Source organism: Mesocricetus auratus, unplaced genomic scaffold (assembly GCF_017639785.1).
Source record: "Mesocricetus auratus isolate SY011 unplaced genomic scaffold, BCM_Maur_2.0 Super-Scaffold_100025, whole genome shotgun sequence".
Taxonomy (NCBI): Eukaryota; Metazoa; Chordata; class Mammalia; order Rodentia; family Cricetidae; genus Mesocricetus; species Mesocricetus auratus.
The window spans coordinates 27535826-27551324 of record NW_024429206.1 but is presented as its reverse complement, the minus strand read 5'-3'; the positions used below and the strand labels follow the sequence as shown (position 1 = coordinate 27551324).

The window sequence follows — 15499 nt, the reverse complement described above, 5'->3', positions numbered from 1 at the left end:
GGTCTTGGGCTAGAGAGATGAGTCAGTGGTTACAAGCACTGACTGCTCTTCCAGAGGACCAGGGTTAAATTCCCAGCACCCACATGGCAGCTCACAGGTGTCTGTGACTCCAGTTCCAGGGGATCTGACACCCATAGCAAAACAGCAATGCACATAAAATTAAAAAAAAATTTTAGAAGACAGGGTCTTAGCTGGGCGTTGGTGGCACACGCCTTTAATCCCAGCACTCGGGAGGCAGAGGCAGGCGGATCTCTGTGAGTTCGAGACCAGCCTGGTCTACAGAGTGAGTTCCAGGATAGCCTCCAAAACAATACAGGGAAACCCTGTCTCGAAAAACCAAAAATAAATAAATAAATAAAAAGACAGGGTCTTATATAGCCCAAGCTAGTAGCCACATGAACTCCTGATCCTTCTGTCACTATCCAAGAATTACAAGTGTAAATTGGGCGTTGGTAGCACATGCCTTTAATCCCAGCACTCAGGAGGCAGAGGCAGGTGGATCTCTGTGAGTTCCAAGGCCAGCCTGGTTTACCGAACGAGTTTCAGGACAGCCTACAAAACAATACAGGGAAACCCTGTCTCAAAAAACCAAAAAAAAAAAAAAAAAAAAGAATTACAAGGGTAAGCCATACCTGGCACTCATGGGCAATTCTAACCACTTTTATGGCTGTGGCAGTGTTGGTGACGGTGCTGGCCATCGAGCCTAGGAGTGCTGGTTAAGTGTTCTCCTGACTAGCTACATTCCCAACCCTCTTTACTTTGTTTGTTTGAGAACTCACTCTGTAGACCAGGCTGGCCTCGAACTCAGAGATCTGCCTGCCTCTGCCTCCTATATGCTGGGACTAAAGGTGTGCCCCACCACCACTGGGCTCCTCTAATCACCCCACCTGGCTTCTCTTTTCACTTTTTTGAGGTAGGCTCCCAGTAAGTTGCCCAGACTGGCCTTGAACTAACAATATAACCTAGGCAGGCTGGCGTGTGTCTACACAGGGCTCCTCTAACCATATTTTAAGGTTAAGCAAGTTTTTTTGTTCTTTTTTGTTTTTGGCTTTTTTTAAGCCGTGCAGTGGTGGCACACACCTTTAATCCCAGCACTCGGGAGGCAGAGGCAAGCGGATCTCTGAGTTCAAGGCCATCCCTGTCTACAGTGTTGAGTCCCAAAACAGTCAGGAATACACAGAGAAACCCATCCTGTATTGAAAATCCAAAAAGGGGGCTGGAGATGGCTCAGTGGACCTGGGTTCAGTTCCCAGCACCTACATGGCGGCTCACAACTGTCTGTAACTCCAGTTCCAGGGGATCTGACACCCTCACACAGACATACATGTGAATCCCAATGCACATAAAGTAACAAGTAAATCATTACGGAAAAAAGAAATCCCTGCCACCCCACATCCATTTATTCTTATCTTTAAAAAAAATCCATCCACTCTTGCCTGCCTGTTTTGCATTAGGCCTAGTAAACAATGACTGTAGTGGCCAGGCCCACACGTTTCCCATATGCCCTCACTCCTCCAGACCTGATCCCTACATGAGCTCTTGACTTACAGCCTCTCTTCCTTCCTAAGGACTTTGCTTATTGTGGCGCAAGCCTTTAATCCTAGCACTCGGGAGGCAGAGGCAGGCAGATCTCTGTGAGTTCGAGGCTGGGCTGGACCGATAGCCTTGAAAACAATACAGAGAAACCCTGTCTGGTAAAAACCAAAAAAAAAAGAAAAAAAAAAAGAACACCGTGTGCATTTAAAATTTGCCGGGCGTTGGTGGCGCACGCCTTTAATCCCAGCACTCGGGAGGCAGAGGCAGGCGAATCTCTGTGAGTTCGAGACCAGCCTGGACTACCAAGCGAGTTCCAGGACAGCCTCCAAAGCCACAGAGAAACCCTGTCTGGAAAAACAAAACAAAACAAAACAAAGAGTCTCATGTAGACCATATTGGCTTCGAACTTGTGTAGCTGAGGATGACCTTGAACTGAAGATCCATTTCCACCTGAGGAATGCTGGGATCACAGGCGCGCGCCACAGCGGGCCATGCCTCCAATAACGTTAACTGAGTCAGGTAGGAAACCAGGCATGGCTCCAGCAAATAAGGAGTTTTGCTTGAGGCCACGCAGTACGCCTGCAAAGACTTTGCCGCATTGCAAAGTGTCCACGGGTACCAGAGATCAGGGTGTGCATACTTTGCAAGGATCGTTTTTTCAGTCAATGGAGGGTACATCCGAGGTCTTCTTGACGCTAATTTACCTAACCGCAGGGCTAAGTGTCAAAACTGACCCAAGCAAGGTATTTGTCAACGGGCTGATGACAAAAGGTCAAGGGAGGGCAGGGGTGAGGCCACATGCCTAACCACTCCCCAGGCGGTGCCCCGAGGTGGTCTCTGGTAGAGGCCAACCTGCTGTGCCCAGGTTCTGACGGGCGGCGCCCGTGGAGTCAAAGGTTAGCAGAGGATGACTTGGACCGCGGGGGCGGGCGTGCGGAAGACTTTGAGCCCCACACGATGGAACAAGGTCCGGGCGCCTGGGAGGAGGCCCGGCCCGGCACCAAGCCAGCCAACTCTCGCGCCCTCCCCTCACCTAGGGCAGGGTGGAGGTGGCGGCACGGCGGAGACCAGGCCGAGAGAGCACGCCCCCTGCCGAACAGATGCGCCGGTCTCCGGGCTGCCGACTCGGATCCCCTCGGCCAGGCTCACCGCTTGGCAGCACCCAGCGACCGCGGCGGCCGCAGCCTCCCACCCGCGAGCGCCAGGGCGCGCCGGGTTCGCGGGTGGGTGCGACCTCCAGACTCCCGCTGGGGGGGCGCCGCTGAGCACCCCGCTCCCCGCTTTGGGTTTGGGAGACCCAACCCAGCACCGCCCGGATGGGCAGGGGGCTCGGGTCGCTTAGGACCAGACAGCCGAAAGCTGTGGGGCCGGACTCCCGCGCCCCAAGACCTTCTTCTCGGGCAACCTCGTCCGCTCCGCGGCCCCGAGGCCTCCACCCCAGCCCGCTGGTGCAGCGCCGCACCGCCGTTCCCGCTCTGTCCTTGGAGGGTGTGGAAGGGTGGGTTTGGGGCCGGGGGCGGGTCTGGGGGCGGACCCGGAGGCGGGGCCGTCTCTGCGGCAGGGCCCAGTTCGGCTCCCCCGGTCTCTCTCTGTCTCTCCTCCTCCCTCCTCCTGCTCCGGGCGGAGCCCGGCATGGGGGGGCCGGCGCCCGGCAGGCCAGGTACGGTGATGTAGAAACTGGGGAGGCTTCTTGCGGGGAGGTGGTGATGGGGGCACTAGGGGCAGGGAGGACTGGCGGGGCGAGAGGCGGAGACACCCAGGGTCTAGCAGGACAAGGGGAAGAGGAGGGGGTGCCCGGGGAAACCTGGGGCCCTTGGATGGGAAGGGGGGGGGTGGATGAGGCAGGCCAGGTTTGCAACAAACTGGGGAAGGAGGAGGACGGCTGTGAGGAGGGGCTCCAGGGAGGAGACGTGAGGCTGAAGGCGAAAGACAGAGTGTGTTTGGGGGAAGGGACGCCAAAGCGCAGGTATGGAGGCCGCAGCCCAGAAGGTTGCTATGGGCCCAGGCTGGAGACCCCCGCCCCCGCCAGGGTGGGATTCAGGGGCGGGACTACTGGGGGAAGCCGGGATTCTCCCAAATCCTGGAGCAGAAGGAAGGTAGATTTGATTTGGGCCATCAGCGAGAGGAGGGAGGCTGAAACCGTTGCCGAGGGACCAGAAGCTCGAATAGAGGTGGACGGAGGTCCAGGCCCAGGATCGGAAAAGCCGGGGCTGACTCCAGGGAGTGAAGGTAGATGGGTGGGTGGGGTTTTAGTTGCCCAACTCAGTATCACCATCCTTCTGCATCCCCACCCGGTCCTGATGACCCCACTACGCCCCAGGGCCCGAGAGAGGGTAGCGAGCCTGACTGCTCCCCCTCTCCCTAGTTGAGTGCGATGTACGCAAGTAGGCCCTGAGCACAACTCCTTGTCTGTAGGTGTGGCCAGCTCCGTAGCAGATTTGTGAGCTGGAGGTCTGTGTGTGTCGGTGGGTGTGTCGGTGGGTGTTTATGTCTGCGTGTTTGCTGCCCCTCTGTGTCTGCCCTCGTTTGTAGACATATCTGTGTCGGGGTGGTGGCTCTAAATGTGTGCCTGCAGGGTTGCTGTGTGTTTGTGAGTCTGTCAGTCTCTGGCGGTCCAGGATGTGTTTACACAGGATGGGAATCTGTGTCAACCTGATCTCTCCAGAGTGGCTCCAAACACCTTTGTCAGGGTGTGTGACTCTGCACACTCATGCCTTCCGCGTCTGTCTGTCTGTCTGTCTGTCTGTCTGTCTGGGAGGGGTCCCATACACTGTACTGGATATTCTGTGCCTGTGTTTTCCTCTCTTGAAGACCCAAATCATGTCTCTTTTTTCCTCCCCAACCTTATCTTCCCCTTTCCCCTTCTCATCCATTCCCCTTATCAAGTGGATCCGGGACCCAGGGAGGGCCTCCCCCCGGGCCTGGTGACATTAAGCAGGGCCCCTCAGTCCCCACCTCCTGCCCCACGACATGAACCTTCTCTACCGAAAAACCAAGCTGGAGTGGAGACACAAAGAAGACGAGGCCAGAAGGAGGTAAGGCCGGGCCCCAGACTGTCCCCGGGCCTGTTGCACAGCCCCGGGGCCTTCCCGCCATGCTCCCCTGGGCCCAGCGAGTCCAGTCCCTCCGCCCCACTGACTGACTGCTTAGCACAGAGTGGCTGCAAGTGCTCAGCCTTGTTCCCGGCTTCCGGAGACAGGGTATGGCCTCCCAGCTTTGAAGAGCCCTATTGGCCTTCCCCTGTGCCTGTGGGCCCCAAGGCTCCTTTTCTGTTATTTTAAGACTCTGACTGCTGGCTTTCTCTCGTCACCTGACCTTGGGAAGGGCAGGCCCCACTGTCCTCACAGGGTCCAGGGAAAGGGTCATTGTAGGGGCCTCAAGCATTCATGTCTCCCATCCAGTTTCCTGTGTTGGGGGAAGTGACTGACTAAAGAGGTGTGTGTGTGTGAGTGTATGTGTATGCAAGTGTGTGAGTGTGTGTGAGAGTGTATGTGTGTGCAAGTGTGTGAGAGAGTGTGTATGTGAGAGTGTGTGAGTGTGAGAGTGTATGTGTGCAAGTGTGTGAGAGTGCGAGTGTGTGTCTGTGTGTGAGAGAGTATGCATGCGTGAGTGTGTATGTGTGAGTATGTGAGAGTGTGAGTGTTTGAGAGCGTGTGCAAGTGTGAGTGTGTGAGAGCGTGTGCAAGTGTGAGTGTGAGAGTTGTATGTGTTTGGTGTGAGTGTGTGTGTGAGTGTGTGAGCGTGTGTGAGAGTGTGCATGCGTGTGTGCATGTGTGAGTATGTGAGAGAGTGTGTGAGTGTGTGCGAGTGTGTGAGTGTGTATGTGTGAGTGTGCGAGTGTGTGAGTGTGTGCGTGTGTGAGAGTATGTATGTGTGTATTGTGAGTGTGTGTGAGAGAGTGTGTGCATGCGTGTGAATGTGTGTGTGAGAGTTGTATGTGTTTGGTGTGAGAGTGTATGTCTGTGTGTGAGAGTTGTGAGTGTGTGAGAGTGTGCATGCGTGTGAGTGTGTATGTGTGAGTATGTGAGAGTGTGTGAGTGGGTGTGTGAGTGTGTATGTGTTTGGTGTGAGAGAGTGTGTGACTGTGTGTGAGTGTGTATGTGTGAGTGTGCGAGTGTGTGTGTGAGTGTGTGTGTGAGCGTGTGGCCTTGGGGATTTATCAGCTAAGTCTACAGAGGAGCCAGGCGGAGCCCCCCATGCCTCTCACTCTTGCATCTCTATCAACTCTTTTCCTTGCCCTCCCAGGAACCCAGGCCTCTCTCAGCCTCCTCCTCCTCCTCCCCTGACTACACAGCCTCTTGGAGCCTGAGTCAGAACCACCTCCCGGCTCCCTTCTCCCTCCTCGAAACTGTGGAGTTCAATTCTTGTTGTTAATTAGATTAATCAGAGCGATCACTACAGCGATCTCTCCCTAATGAAGGGTTAGTAGACAGGGCATTAATGAGAGCCCACCCCACAGCAGCTTCCCCTCGCCAGCAGCCCGGCTTCACTCACCCAGGACAGAGAAAGGGAATAGGAGTGAGCTGGGGAGGGTGACAGAGAGAGGGCAGCAGTGGGGGAGAGGGAGGGAGGGAGAGAGAGAGAGAGACAGAGAGAGAGAGAGACAGAGAGACAGAGAGAGAGAGAGAGACAGACAGAGAGAGAGAGAGACAGAGAGAGAGAGACAGAGAGAGAGACAGAGAGAGAGAGAGAGAGACAGAGAGAGAGAGAGAGAGAGGAGAGAGAGAGACAGAGAGAGAGAGAGGAGAGAGAGACAGAGAGAGAGAGAGAGGAGAGAGAGAGAGAGACAGAGAGAGAGAGGGAGACAGAGAGAGAGAGAGGAGAGAGAGAGGAGAGAGAGAGGAGAGAGAGACAGACAGACGGGGGGGAGAGGGAGAGACAGACAGACGGGGGGGGAGAGGGAGAGACAGACAGACGGGGGGGGACAGACAGACAGACAGGGGGGAGAGGGAGAGAGAAGCCCAGAGAGGCTGCCCTAATGATTCAGGCATCCCCCTGCCTCTGGAGGAGATGCCTGCGATGCTCAGAGACCACAGTAGCTGGGGCGTGAAGGGCGACCAGAGCCAGGTGTAGGCTAGCGTGTGAGAGGAGTCGCCGTGGCGGGTGTGTCTGTCAGGTGGCTGTTGCCTGGACTGTATCTTTCTCCACGGAAGCCAGGTGGTTGGCCGGCATCAGGGACACTGTCTTATACCATTTCTTTCATTTCCCATGCTGCCCCCAGCCCCAGTGCCTGGCTTTTCTTAAATCCAAAGAATCTGCCCCAAAGCACTCCCACCTTAGACCTTCAGATGTCCCTACCCCAGGCTCCTGTCCTCTCTGGGAGACAAGTACCCACCCTTGAGAAGCCATCTCCTCCTGAGATGGAGGAAGGCAAGCTGGAGGCCTGGGGTCTAACTTCTCTTCCATCCTGTTTTCTCTCCCTAGCTCCAGTAAGGAAACAGCCCCCACAGGCCCGGTGGGGCCTGGGGCTGTCCCAGGGCCTGGGGTCCGAGTACGGGACATTGCCTCACTTCGAAGGTCCCTCAGGATGGGCTTCATGACCATGCCCGCGTCCCAGGAACACACCCCTCACCCGTGCCGCAGCGCCATGGCCCCTCGCTCTCTCTCCTGCCATTCAGTGGGCAGCATGGATAGCGTAGGGGGTGGGCCTGCAGGAGGTGGCGGGGGTCTCACAGAGGACAGCAGCACCCGAAGACCCCCGGCTAAGCCCCGGAGACATCCCAGTACCAAGCTCAGCATGGCGGGATCAGGGGCAGAGACACCGCCAAGTCAGAAAGCAGGTGAGGCAACCACCCTGCTTCCCCACCCCTCTTCAGAGGAAGCTGGCAGCTGGCAGAATCCATTCCGGGCTGGGGGGGGGGCCTCTGGGAGGGCTCACTCAGCCAAGAGCCTAGGAAGTGGAAGGTTCCATTCTCAAAAGGAATAGGGGGTTCCTCTTCGATGGACCTCAGATGAACCATTCCAGGGCAGGAGACACTCCCTCAAAAATAGCTCTTAGGAAAGGACACAAAGGTGGGTAGGAATTGCAGATCCTGGGGTTGCTGGGGGAGCTGAGGTAGGATCCTTGAGGTACATGATGAGACCCAGTCTCAGAAAAAAAAAGAAAAAAGAAAAAGAAAAACCAACCAACCAACAAACAAAAAAAACTGAAGGAAAAACAAACAGAAAACCAATACAATCCTAGATACGACAGCACTGGTGTTTAATTCCAGTACTCGAGGCAGAGGCAGGAGGGTCTCTGTGAGTTCAAGGCCAGCCTGAACTACGAATCCAGGCTAGCCAAGGCTACGAAGTGAGACCCTGTGTCAAACAAACAAAAAAGAACTAGAAGGAAAAGGAAGAGAGAAAGACTAGGTCTGCCTTGTAGAAAAGGAACTTAGTGGGCTTTCAGCAGAAAAAGACGTTCTTGAAGGTGGGTCAAGAGGTCAAAAAGGAATTCTCCCCCTTCACTATAGAGTGAGTTCAAGGCCAACTAGGCAACGTAGAGGTCCTATCTTAAAAGAGAAAAAAATTATTAAAACAAAAAACAGGCAAACAAAAAAACTGTGGGTGTGGCTCAGGGGTAGAGCTCCTGCCTAGAATCCCCCAGGGAGGGCCTGGGATGTGGCTCAGTGGTAGAGCCCCTGCCTAGAATCCCCCAGTGAGGGGCAGGGGTGTGGCTCAGGGGTAGAGCTCCTGCCTAGAATCCCCCAGTGAGGGCTGGGGTGTGGCTCAGTGGTAGAGCCCCTGCCTAGAATTCCCCAGTGAGGGCTGGGGTGTGGCTCAGTGGTAGAGCTCCTGCCTAGAATCCCCCAGTGAGGGCTGGGGTGTGGCTCAGTGGTAGAGCCTTTAACCTGGCATGTTAGGTGCTCTGTATTCAATAAGCTCCATTTCTTTTTCTCCTTCTCACCCTGCTTAGGCTCTCAGAAGCCAACCCCCGAGTGCCGAGAATCTAGCCGGAAGGTTCCACCACAAAAACCCAGGCGAAGCCCCAACACCCAGCTGTCTGTGTCCTTCGAAGAGTCCTGTGCCCCAGCCCCGTGTCCTCGAGCGGGGAACCTGCCCCTGCAACGCCTCGGCAGGGCTTCTCGAATAGCGGGAGACCTGGATGCCGGTGCCCAAGAGGAGCCCGTGTACATTGAGATGGTGGGGGACGTCTTTCGCGGAGGAGGACGAGGCGGAGGGGGCCTGGCGGGGCCTCCTCTTGCAGGCGGAGGCCCAACCCCTCCAGCAGGAGCCGAGTCGGACTCTGAAGACAGCGAGGCTATCTACGAAGAGATGAAGTACCCCCTGCCCGAAGAGGCCGGGGACGGCCGAGCCAGCGGGCCTCCCCCTGCGGCGATGGCCCCCTCCGCGGCACAGCAGCCTCCCGTCCTGCAGCCCCACCCCCACCCCCACCGCCGTCCAGCCTCAGCTCTCCCGAGCCGGAGGGACGGGACGCCCACCAAGACCACGCCTTGTGAGATACCCCCACCTTTCCCAAACCTCCTTCAGCACCGCCCTCCGCTCCTGGCCTTCCCCCAAGCCAAGTCTGCTTCGCGCGCCCCTGGCGACGGGGTCTCAAGGCTACCGGTCCTCTGCCACTCCAAGGAGCCCACTGGTTCCGCCCCAGCTCCCCAAGTGCCTGCACGAGAGCGGGAGACGCCTCCCCTGCCGCCTCCGCCTCCTGCTGCCAACCTGCTACTGCTGGGGCCGTCGGGCCGAGCCAGGAGCCACTCGACACCGTTGCCACCCCAGGGCTCGGGCCAGACCCGTGCGGAGCGGGAGCTCCCCAACTCCCACAGCATGATCTGCCCCAAAGCGACAGGGGTACCGGCAGGCCACCCCGCCCCAGCTGCCTTGCTCCCCGGCGCCCCCAAGGACAAGGCCGTGTCGTACACTATGGTGTATTCTGCAGTCAAGGTGACCACACACTCGGTCCTGCCGGCCGGTCCACCCCTAGGTGTTGGGGAGCCAAAGACGGAGGAGATTTCCGTTCTCCATGGAATGCTGTGTGCCAGTTCGAGGCCCCCTGTCCCCGGGAAAGCCAGCCCCCATAGTGGGGCAGTGGGTTCAGCGGCTGGGGTCCTCCACCACCGTAGCTGCCTGGCCTCCCCCCACAGCCTTCCGGATCCAACTGCAGGCCCCCTGGCCCCCCTCTGGACCTACCCAGCCTCAGCGGCTGGGCTCAAGAGACCCCCTGCCTATGACAGCCTCAAGGCTGGGGGGGTGCTGAATAAGGGCTGTGGAATGGGAGCGCCGTCCCCCATGGTCAAGATCCAGCTGCAAGAGCCAGGGACTGATGGGGGTGCCTTTGCCAGCGTCTCCTGTGCCCACGTTATCGCCAGCGCAGGGACCCCAGAGGAGGAGGAGATGGGTGCCGCATTTGGGGCAGGCTGGGCTCTACAGAGGAAGCTCCTGTACGGAGGGAAGAGAGCCAAGGAAGTCGACAGTGAGTGAGGGGCGGGCACTGGGTGTGCGTGTGCTGCGCGTGGTCGGGGGTCAGGGGTAAAGCGAGGCGAGGTACCCTGACCCCGCAGGTCGCTTGTCCTGACCTGGCAGGCTTTCTGGGAGGCGAGGAGCAGAATGAATGGACGGAGGAGGGGAGGTGTCTCCAAGTGTGTTCAGGGACAGGCGGGACGGGCTGGGGTGGAATCCATCTCATCCTGCTCCACCCTCTGCCCCTCCCTTCCTCGGGCTGCAAGGGTGTGTGTTTGTGAGTGTGTGCACACTAGGAGCTAAACACAACGGCCTCCCAGCTATTACCATGGCAACCCATCCAGACAGGAGTGAGAGGAGAGGGAGGCCCCTACCGTTGCCAGGCAACGCAATGCTCTGCCAGGCCTGCTCTCAGAGATGGGCTTAGTTCAGTGCAGCCCTTCCCCCACCCTCTACACTCAGCATAGCCCCCATCCCCTTTCTGAGATCAGGATTCGGGATCCTCCCCACTGAGAGACTGCACCCCTGTTTTCCAGGGTGTTCACTGGAACCCTGTCTGGACCAAAGCTAGGGTAGAGAAAGCCCCGCCCCCCCGCCCCCGGCCAGGGGAGGGTTTCTGAGCAGAGCCGGTATATGACTCCGAGCCCCGGTGGTAGCGACAGTGGGCTGAGGGAAGGGGGCAGGGCTGGGTGTGTGTTGGGGAGTGGGGTACGGGCTTTCTATGCCTGCTGTGATTTGCAGAAGGGCCACCCGTGCTGCGTTGCATGTGCGTGCCGGGGGCAGAAAGGCCCCTCCCGCCTGCAGACATAAGCTTTTTCCGCTATCCCAGCAGACGGCGAGGACGGGGCCCGGGCCTGGAATGGCAGTACGGAGGATGCAGGCAAAGCGGAGCATGAGGACAGGGTTGCTGCGGCGTCAGGGATCCCCGTGAGGAGCCAGGGGGCGGAGGGTCTGCTGGCCAGGATCCACCACGATCGAGGAGGGAGCCGCACAGCGCTGCCAGTCCCTTGCCAGACTTTCCCCGCCTGCCACCGGAACGGAGGTGACACCTTGCCCTCATACTCTATGTGGAGATGGGTGGGCCAGAAATCTGCCAGGGTCCACCTTGGGCCACCCTGCCCGACTTACTATCAACTCCATGTCTAAGACCATTAACCTTTGAAAAATATTTCTTGTACTTTGAATGGAACACAGGAGTTTCCCATGCAAGGCAGGGGCTCTACCCCTGAGCCACACCCCAGCCCCTCACTGGGGGATTCTAGGCAGGGGCTCTATCACTGAGCCACGCCCCCACCCTAGAATCCTGAATCTTAACACTATATCTCCATCTCCTTTCTTCAGATGAGGCAGGGGCGGTTTGACCTCCTCAGGGAGGTGAGGGACAAGGCATCTGTAGGTCTCTCTTCTCATCTCTGGTTTTTGGGCCTAGATTTCACAGGAGGGTACCGCCTGGGCCGCTCTGCCTCCACCTCTGGAGTCCGTCAGGCTGCACTCCATACACCTCGGCCCCGCAGCCAGCCCGGGGTTGCCCTGAGCCAGGTGAGAACTGGTCTTTGTTTTATTTTTGAAGGAGCAGCTACAAAAGAAGGCTTGGATATGGAGAGAAAAGATAGACCCACTCACTCACCTCTGTAATTCAATGCTCTGGGGAAGCCGAGACCAAAAAAAAAAGAAAAAAGAAAAAAGAAAGAATTCATCTGGAGTTGGAGGCCAGCTTGGGCTGTATTTAAAAAAAAAATCCTGTCTCAAAATACCAAATTAAAAACTAAATTAACAAATAGGGTAAGAAAGGGGTCAGGCACTATAGGGCGTATACCTGTGATCCCAGTTTGGGAGGTGAGCAGGAGGGTTAGGAGTTCAAGGTCATCCTCCCTGAACTACATATGGAGGTCCAGGCCAGCCTGTCTCACCACAGGGAGAGGGAGAGGGAGAGGGAGAGGGAGAGGGAGGGAGAGAGCGAGCTGGACAGTTAAGAACACGTGTTCTCCCTCTGCAAAGGACCGGAGTTAACTCCCAGCACCCACTCTGGGCAATTAATAACTGCCCCTATAACTCCAGCTCCGGGGAATCCTAAGTCTTCCAGCCTCCAAGTCTAGTTTATAGCACATACTTACTCAGGCACATACACAAATGAAAAATCTTAAAAAGGAAGTGGGTAAAGGCGCTTGCCACCAAGCCTGGCAGCTGAGTGCCATCCTCCAAAGCCACAGGGCAGGAGGGGAGGGCTGCCACCCAAGAGTTGTTATCCGACCTCCATGAACTCTGGCCCGTGCTATGCTATACCCCCGTGTGAAATGAATGAGATGCTTTTTTAAATGTTCAGTGAATAAATAGGAAAGGAAGATGAGCGAAAGAAATGGAGGAAAAAAAGAGTCAGGCTGGGGACTAAGCGGTGTGGCCAGCACAGGCTGGCGTAGCAGGAGCTAAAGCCAAGGAAGGTTCACAGACAGTTTCCCTGACGGGGCTGCTTAGCATGGCCACAGAAGCAGGGTCCTGGGTGGTGGAAGTCGAGACAGTGACTAGTCTCTGGGGTCACTCTATTGGTTTAGAAGAAAAGTTGCCCCTTTGAGGAAAAATTTGAAAAATACATGTCTGGTCTGGAAAGACTAGCATTTTTGTTTGTTTTTCAAGACCAAGAAGGATCTCATGGTTTTCTAGAAAAGATCTTTTTTGGTTGGGTTTGTTTGTTTTGTTGGTGTTTTTGAGACAGAGTCTCATTGTGTAACCCTGGCTGACCTGGAACTCTTGTAGATCAGGCTGGCCTCAGACTCATATAAATCCACCCTCTTCTACCTCCCAAGTACTGGGATTAAATGCATAGTCCACCAAGCCCAACACATTTTGTTTGTTTGTGATGATTTCATTCATGAATTTCAGACTGACCTCCAACTCACTAAGTTGCTGAGGGTGACTTTGAACTTCTGACTTCCAGAATGCTGAGATTAGAAGAAGAGGCCCCAAGGCCTGATTGAGGAGGTTCTGAGGGTTGGAACTCAGCGGTCTCTCTCCTCCTGCCCACCTTCATGTCTTTCTGTTTTGTTGGGAAATGAGGTCTTTGTTTTTCTTTTTCTTTTTGTCTTTTTGGGATTTGGTTTTAGGGTTTTGGTTTTTCAAGACAGGGCTTCTCTGTGAAGTCCTGGCTGTCCTGGAACTCACTATGTAGACCAGCCTGACCTCGAACTCACAGAGATCCGTCTGCCTCTGCCTCCCGAGTGCTGGGATTAAAGGCGTGCTGGGAAGTGGCTTTTTTTTTTTTTAAGGCTCCTTTCTCAGGGCCAGGCAGGCCTGGTCTAACACCAGAGCGCATACGCTCAGCCTGGGGGAGAGGCCGCGTTGCAGGGCCCAGGGGGAGGCTTGTTTCTACTGGAGGTCGTTGGTTTGGGCACAAGGTCCTTGACGCTCCCTATCCCGCATATTTTTCTTTCTCTGGGCTTCCTGGCACAGACCCACCCTGTGCTGCCGCTGCCGCTGCCGCCCCAGCCAGCCCGGGAGCGAGACGGCAAACTCCTCGAGGTGATCGAGCGCAAGCGCTGCGTGTGTAAGGAGATCAAGGCTCGTCACCGTCCCGACCGCGGGCTCTGCAAGCAAGAGAGCATGCCCATTCTCCCCAGCTGGCGGCGGGGCCCTGAACCCCGAAAGTCCGGCACCCCGCCGTGCCGCCGGCAGCACACGGTCCTCTGGGACACTGCCATCTGAGGGTGCGGGGGCGGCTTGGGACTGGCAGGGGCGGGGCCTGCCCAGGTCCGCTTGAGACCCGAGAGGTGGAGGAACTGCAGGAGGGTTCCTACTAGGCCCATCGGGGGGGGCTGGAGGTGCCTGCAGCATCCCGAGTGGTTTGGGGGAGGAGGAGGGTTTGCTTGGTGTTGCGAGGAGGGGGCTGAGCGAAGGCCGAGGTGGAGATCTCCGCGGGAAAAGGCGGGGTTTGGAGCAGGTTGGGGGGGGCGTATAGGAGACAGGAGCTACAGGGAAGCCAGCTCTTTCAAGGAGAGCCAGGGGGGAGTGGGGAAGGGTATTTATTTTGTTATTTATTTTAGTCTGGAGGGCAGTTCTGAGCCCTTCTGACCGACTCCTGAGCAGGAGGTGGAGAGCCGAGGCTAAATTTGCACTCTCCCCAAGGCCAGTGCCTGAAGACCTCCGCCGTCCCGGCCCAGCTGAAGGGGGATGGGTCTGCTTGGGGAGCAGGCAGAGGCTCAGACAGTGACAGTATTTATAGTTTTCCCAGAATTTGGTAGTGAGTGTGGTCTGCTGTAAAACAGGCGTTTTATTTAGTTCTGGGGTAAGGGTCTAGCCAGGGACGGGTGGGATGATGGGGGAAGAGGGAAAACCTAAGTGGGTGGAGGGGAGGCGGGGTATTTATTTAAATTAAAAAAAAAAAAGAGCTGTCAGGAACTTTTTTTAAATTCCTTTCTTTTCAGAATAATATATTAAAAGACTCATGATCCTAGGAGCTGGCTTATAATTTCCCCGTGTGCTCTGTCTTTTACACGTGTTCTTTTTCCCACAATGCCCCGGGTGGGAGGGAGTCCTAGGTGCCACCTGGAGCCACCCTGGTCAGTCACAAGGGAAGGTGGAGTTTCAGGTAAGCGGGAAATCCATCACACTGCCCGTGCGTGCCTGTGCGTGTGCGCGCGTGCGTGTGTGCGCGCCTGCGTGTGTGCACGCGTGTGTTTGTCAATGCGCGCCCATGAGGGTGGATGGGGTCAGACACTGATCTCAGTGCCCTCTGGACAGTCCTCGGTGAACCTGGAGCTCACTGATTCTGATAGCCAGAGCTGGCCCGGGAGCTCCAGGGATCTGCCTGTGCATACCTGGGACCACGGGTGTGAACGCCGGCTTCTCACGTGGGAGCTTGGGGTTCAAACCCAGCTCCGTATGCTTGTTAGACGCTTGTTAGATGTCAGTTGAGGCAGCTCCCCAGCTCCAGTGGCTCCGTCCCTACTGAGCCTCCGCGGGGTTCCTGGCCGCGCCCTGATGCAGGAGTGCTGACCCAGCAGTCTCTCCTCCCAGACTCAGACAGACTCTGCTGCAGGGCATCTAAGAACACTAATAGGACAGGTGAGAAGCCTGGGGGTGTGAGTCCTCAGTAGACCCTTTGCTTAGAATCTCCCAGTGAAAAGGTTGAGGCGGGGGTCTCCCCGTAAGGGGCTGGGGGTGTAGCTTGATACTTGTGCAAGAGCCTAGCAGTGGTGGCGCCCGTCTTTAATCCCAGCACTCAGGAGGCAGAGGCAGGCGGATCTTTTATGCCTAGTTAGAAAAATGACCAGAAGCCAGAATAGTGGTGAATGCCTATAATCCCAGACCTTAGATAAAGGCAGGAGGATCCGGTGTTCAAGGTCAAGGCCACCCTAGGCTCCAAGAGACCCTGCAAAGAAGAAATGGAAAAGGCTGGAGAGATGACTCAGTGATTTAAGAGCACATGGATTCAGCTTCCAGCAACGATATGCTGGTTCATAGCTGTATATAACTCCAGTTCCAAGAGATCTAATGCCATCTTTTGGAATCCAAGGCATGTACACAGTGCACATATATTCAATAAAAATACTCATACATGTTATATATGATATAT

At 56.3% G+C, this 15499-nt stretch overlaps 1 protein-coding gene across 4 annotated transcripts; it reads left to right on the top strand.

The window, feature by feature from the left end:
- The first annotated feature begins 3063 nt into the window (after nt 1-3063).
- On the top strand, nt 3064-14377 carry Nyap1 (neuronal tyrosine phosphorylated phosphoinositide-3-kinase adaptor 1). Of its 4 annotated transcripts, none has more exons than XM_005080428.4 (7): nt 3064-3196; nt 4423-4571; nt 6961-7316; nt 8435-9946; nt 10766-10975; nt 11363-11472; nt 13378-14377. In XM_005080428.4, the coding sequence occupies exons 2-7, from the start codon at nt 4507-4509 to the stop codon at nt 13627-13629; spliced, it is 2505 nt and encodes an 834-aa protein (XP_005080485.1). In that variant the 5' UTR covers nt 3064-3196; nt 4423-4506; the 3' UTR covers nt 13630-14377. The 4 variants fall into 4 exon arrangements, with proteins under 4 accessions (XP_005080485.1, XP_005080484.1, XP_040587391.1 ...); XM_005080427.4 differs by having other exon boundaries at nt 10763-10975; XM_040731457.1 differs by lacking the exon at nt 3064-3196 and adding an exon at nt 3376-3502 and having other exon boundaries at nt 10763-10975.
- Nucleotides 14378-15499: the final 1122 nt, after the last annotated feature.

Excerpts from the sequence above, each read along its gene's own strand:
- Nyap1 (XM_005080427.4), top strand. The coding sequence starts at position 4,507 with ATGAACCTTCTCTACCGAAAAACCAAGCTGGAGTGGAGACACAAAGAA. Across the intron at positions 4,572-6,960 it reads GAAGACGAGGCCAGAAGGAG|CTCCAGTAAGGAAACAGCCC; the intron begins GTAAGGCCGGGC and ends TTCTCTCCCTAG. Across the intron at positions 10,976-11,362 it reads CGCCTGCCACCGGAACGGAG|ATTTCACAGGAGGGTACCGC; the intron begins GTGACACCTTGC and ends TTTTGGGCCTAG.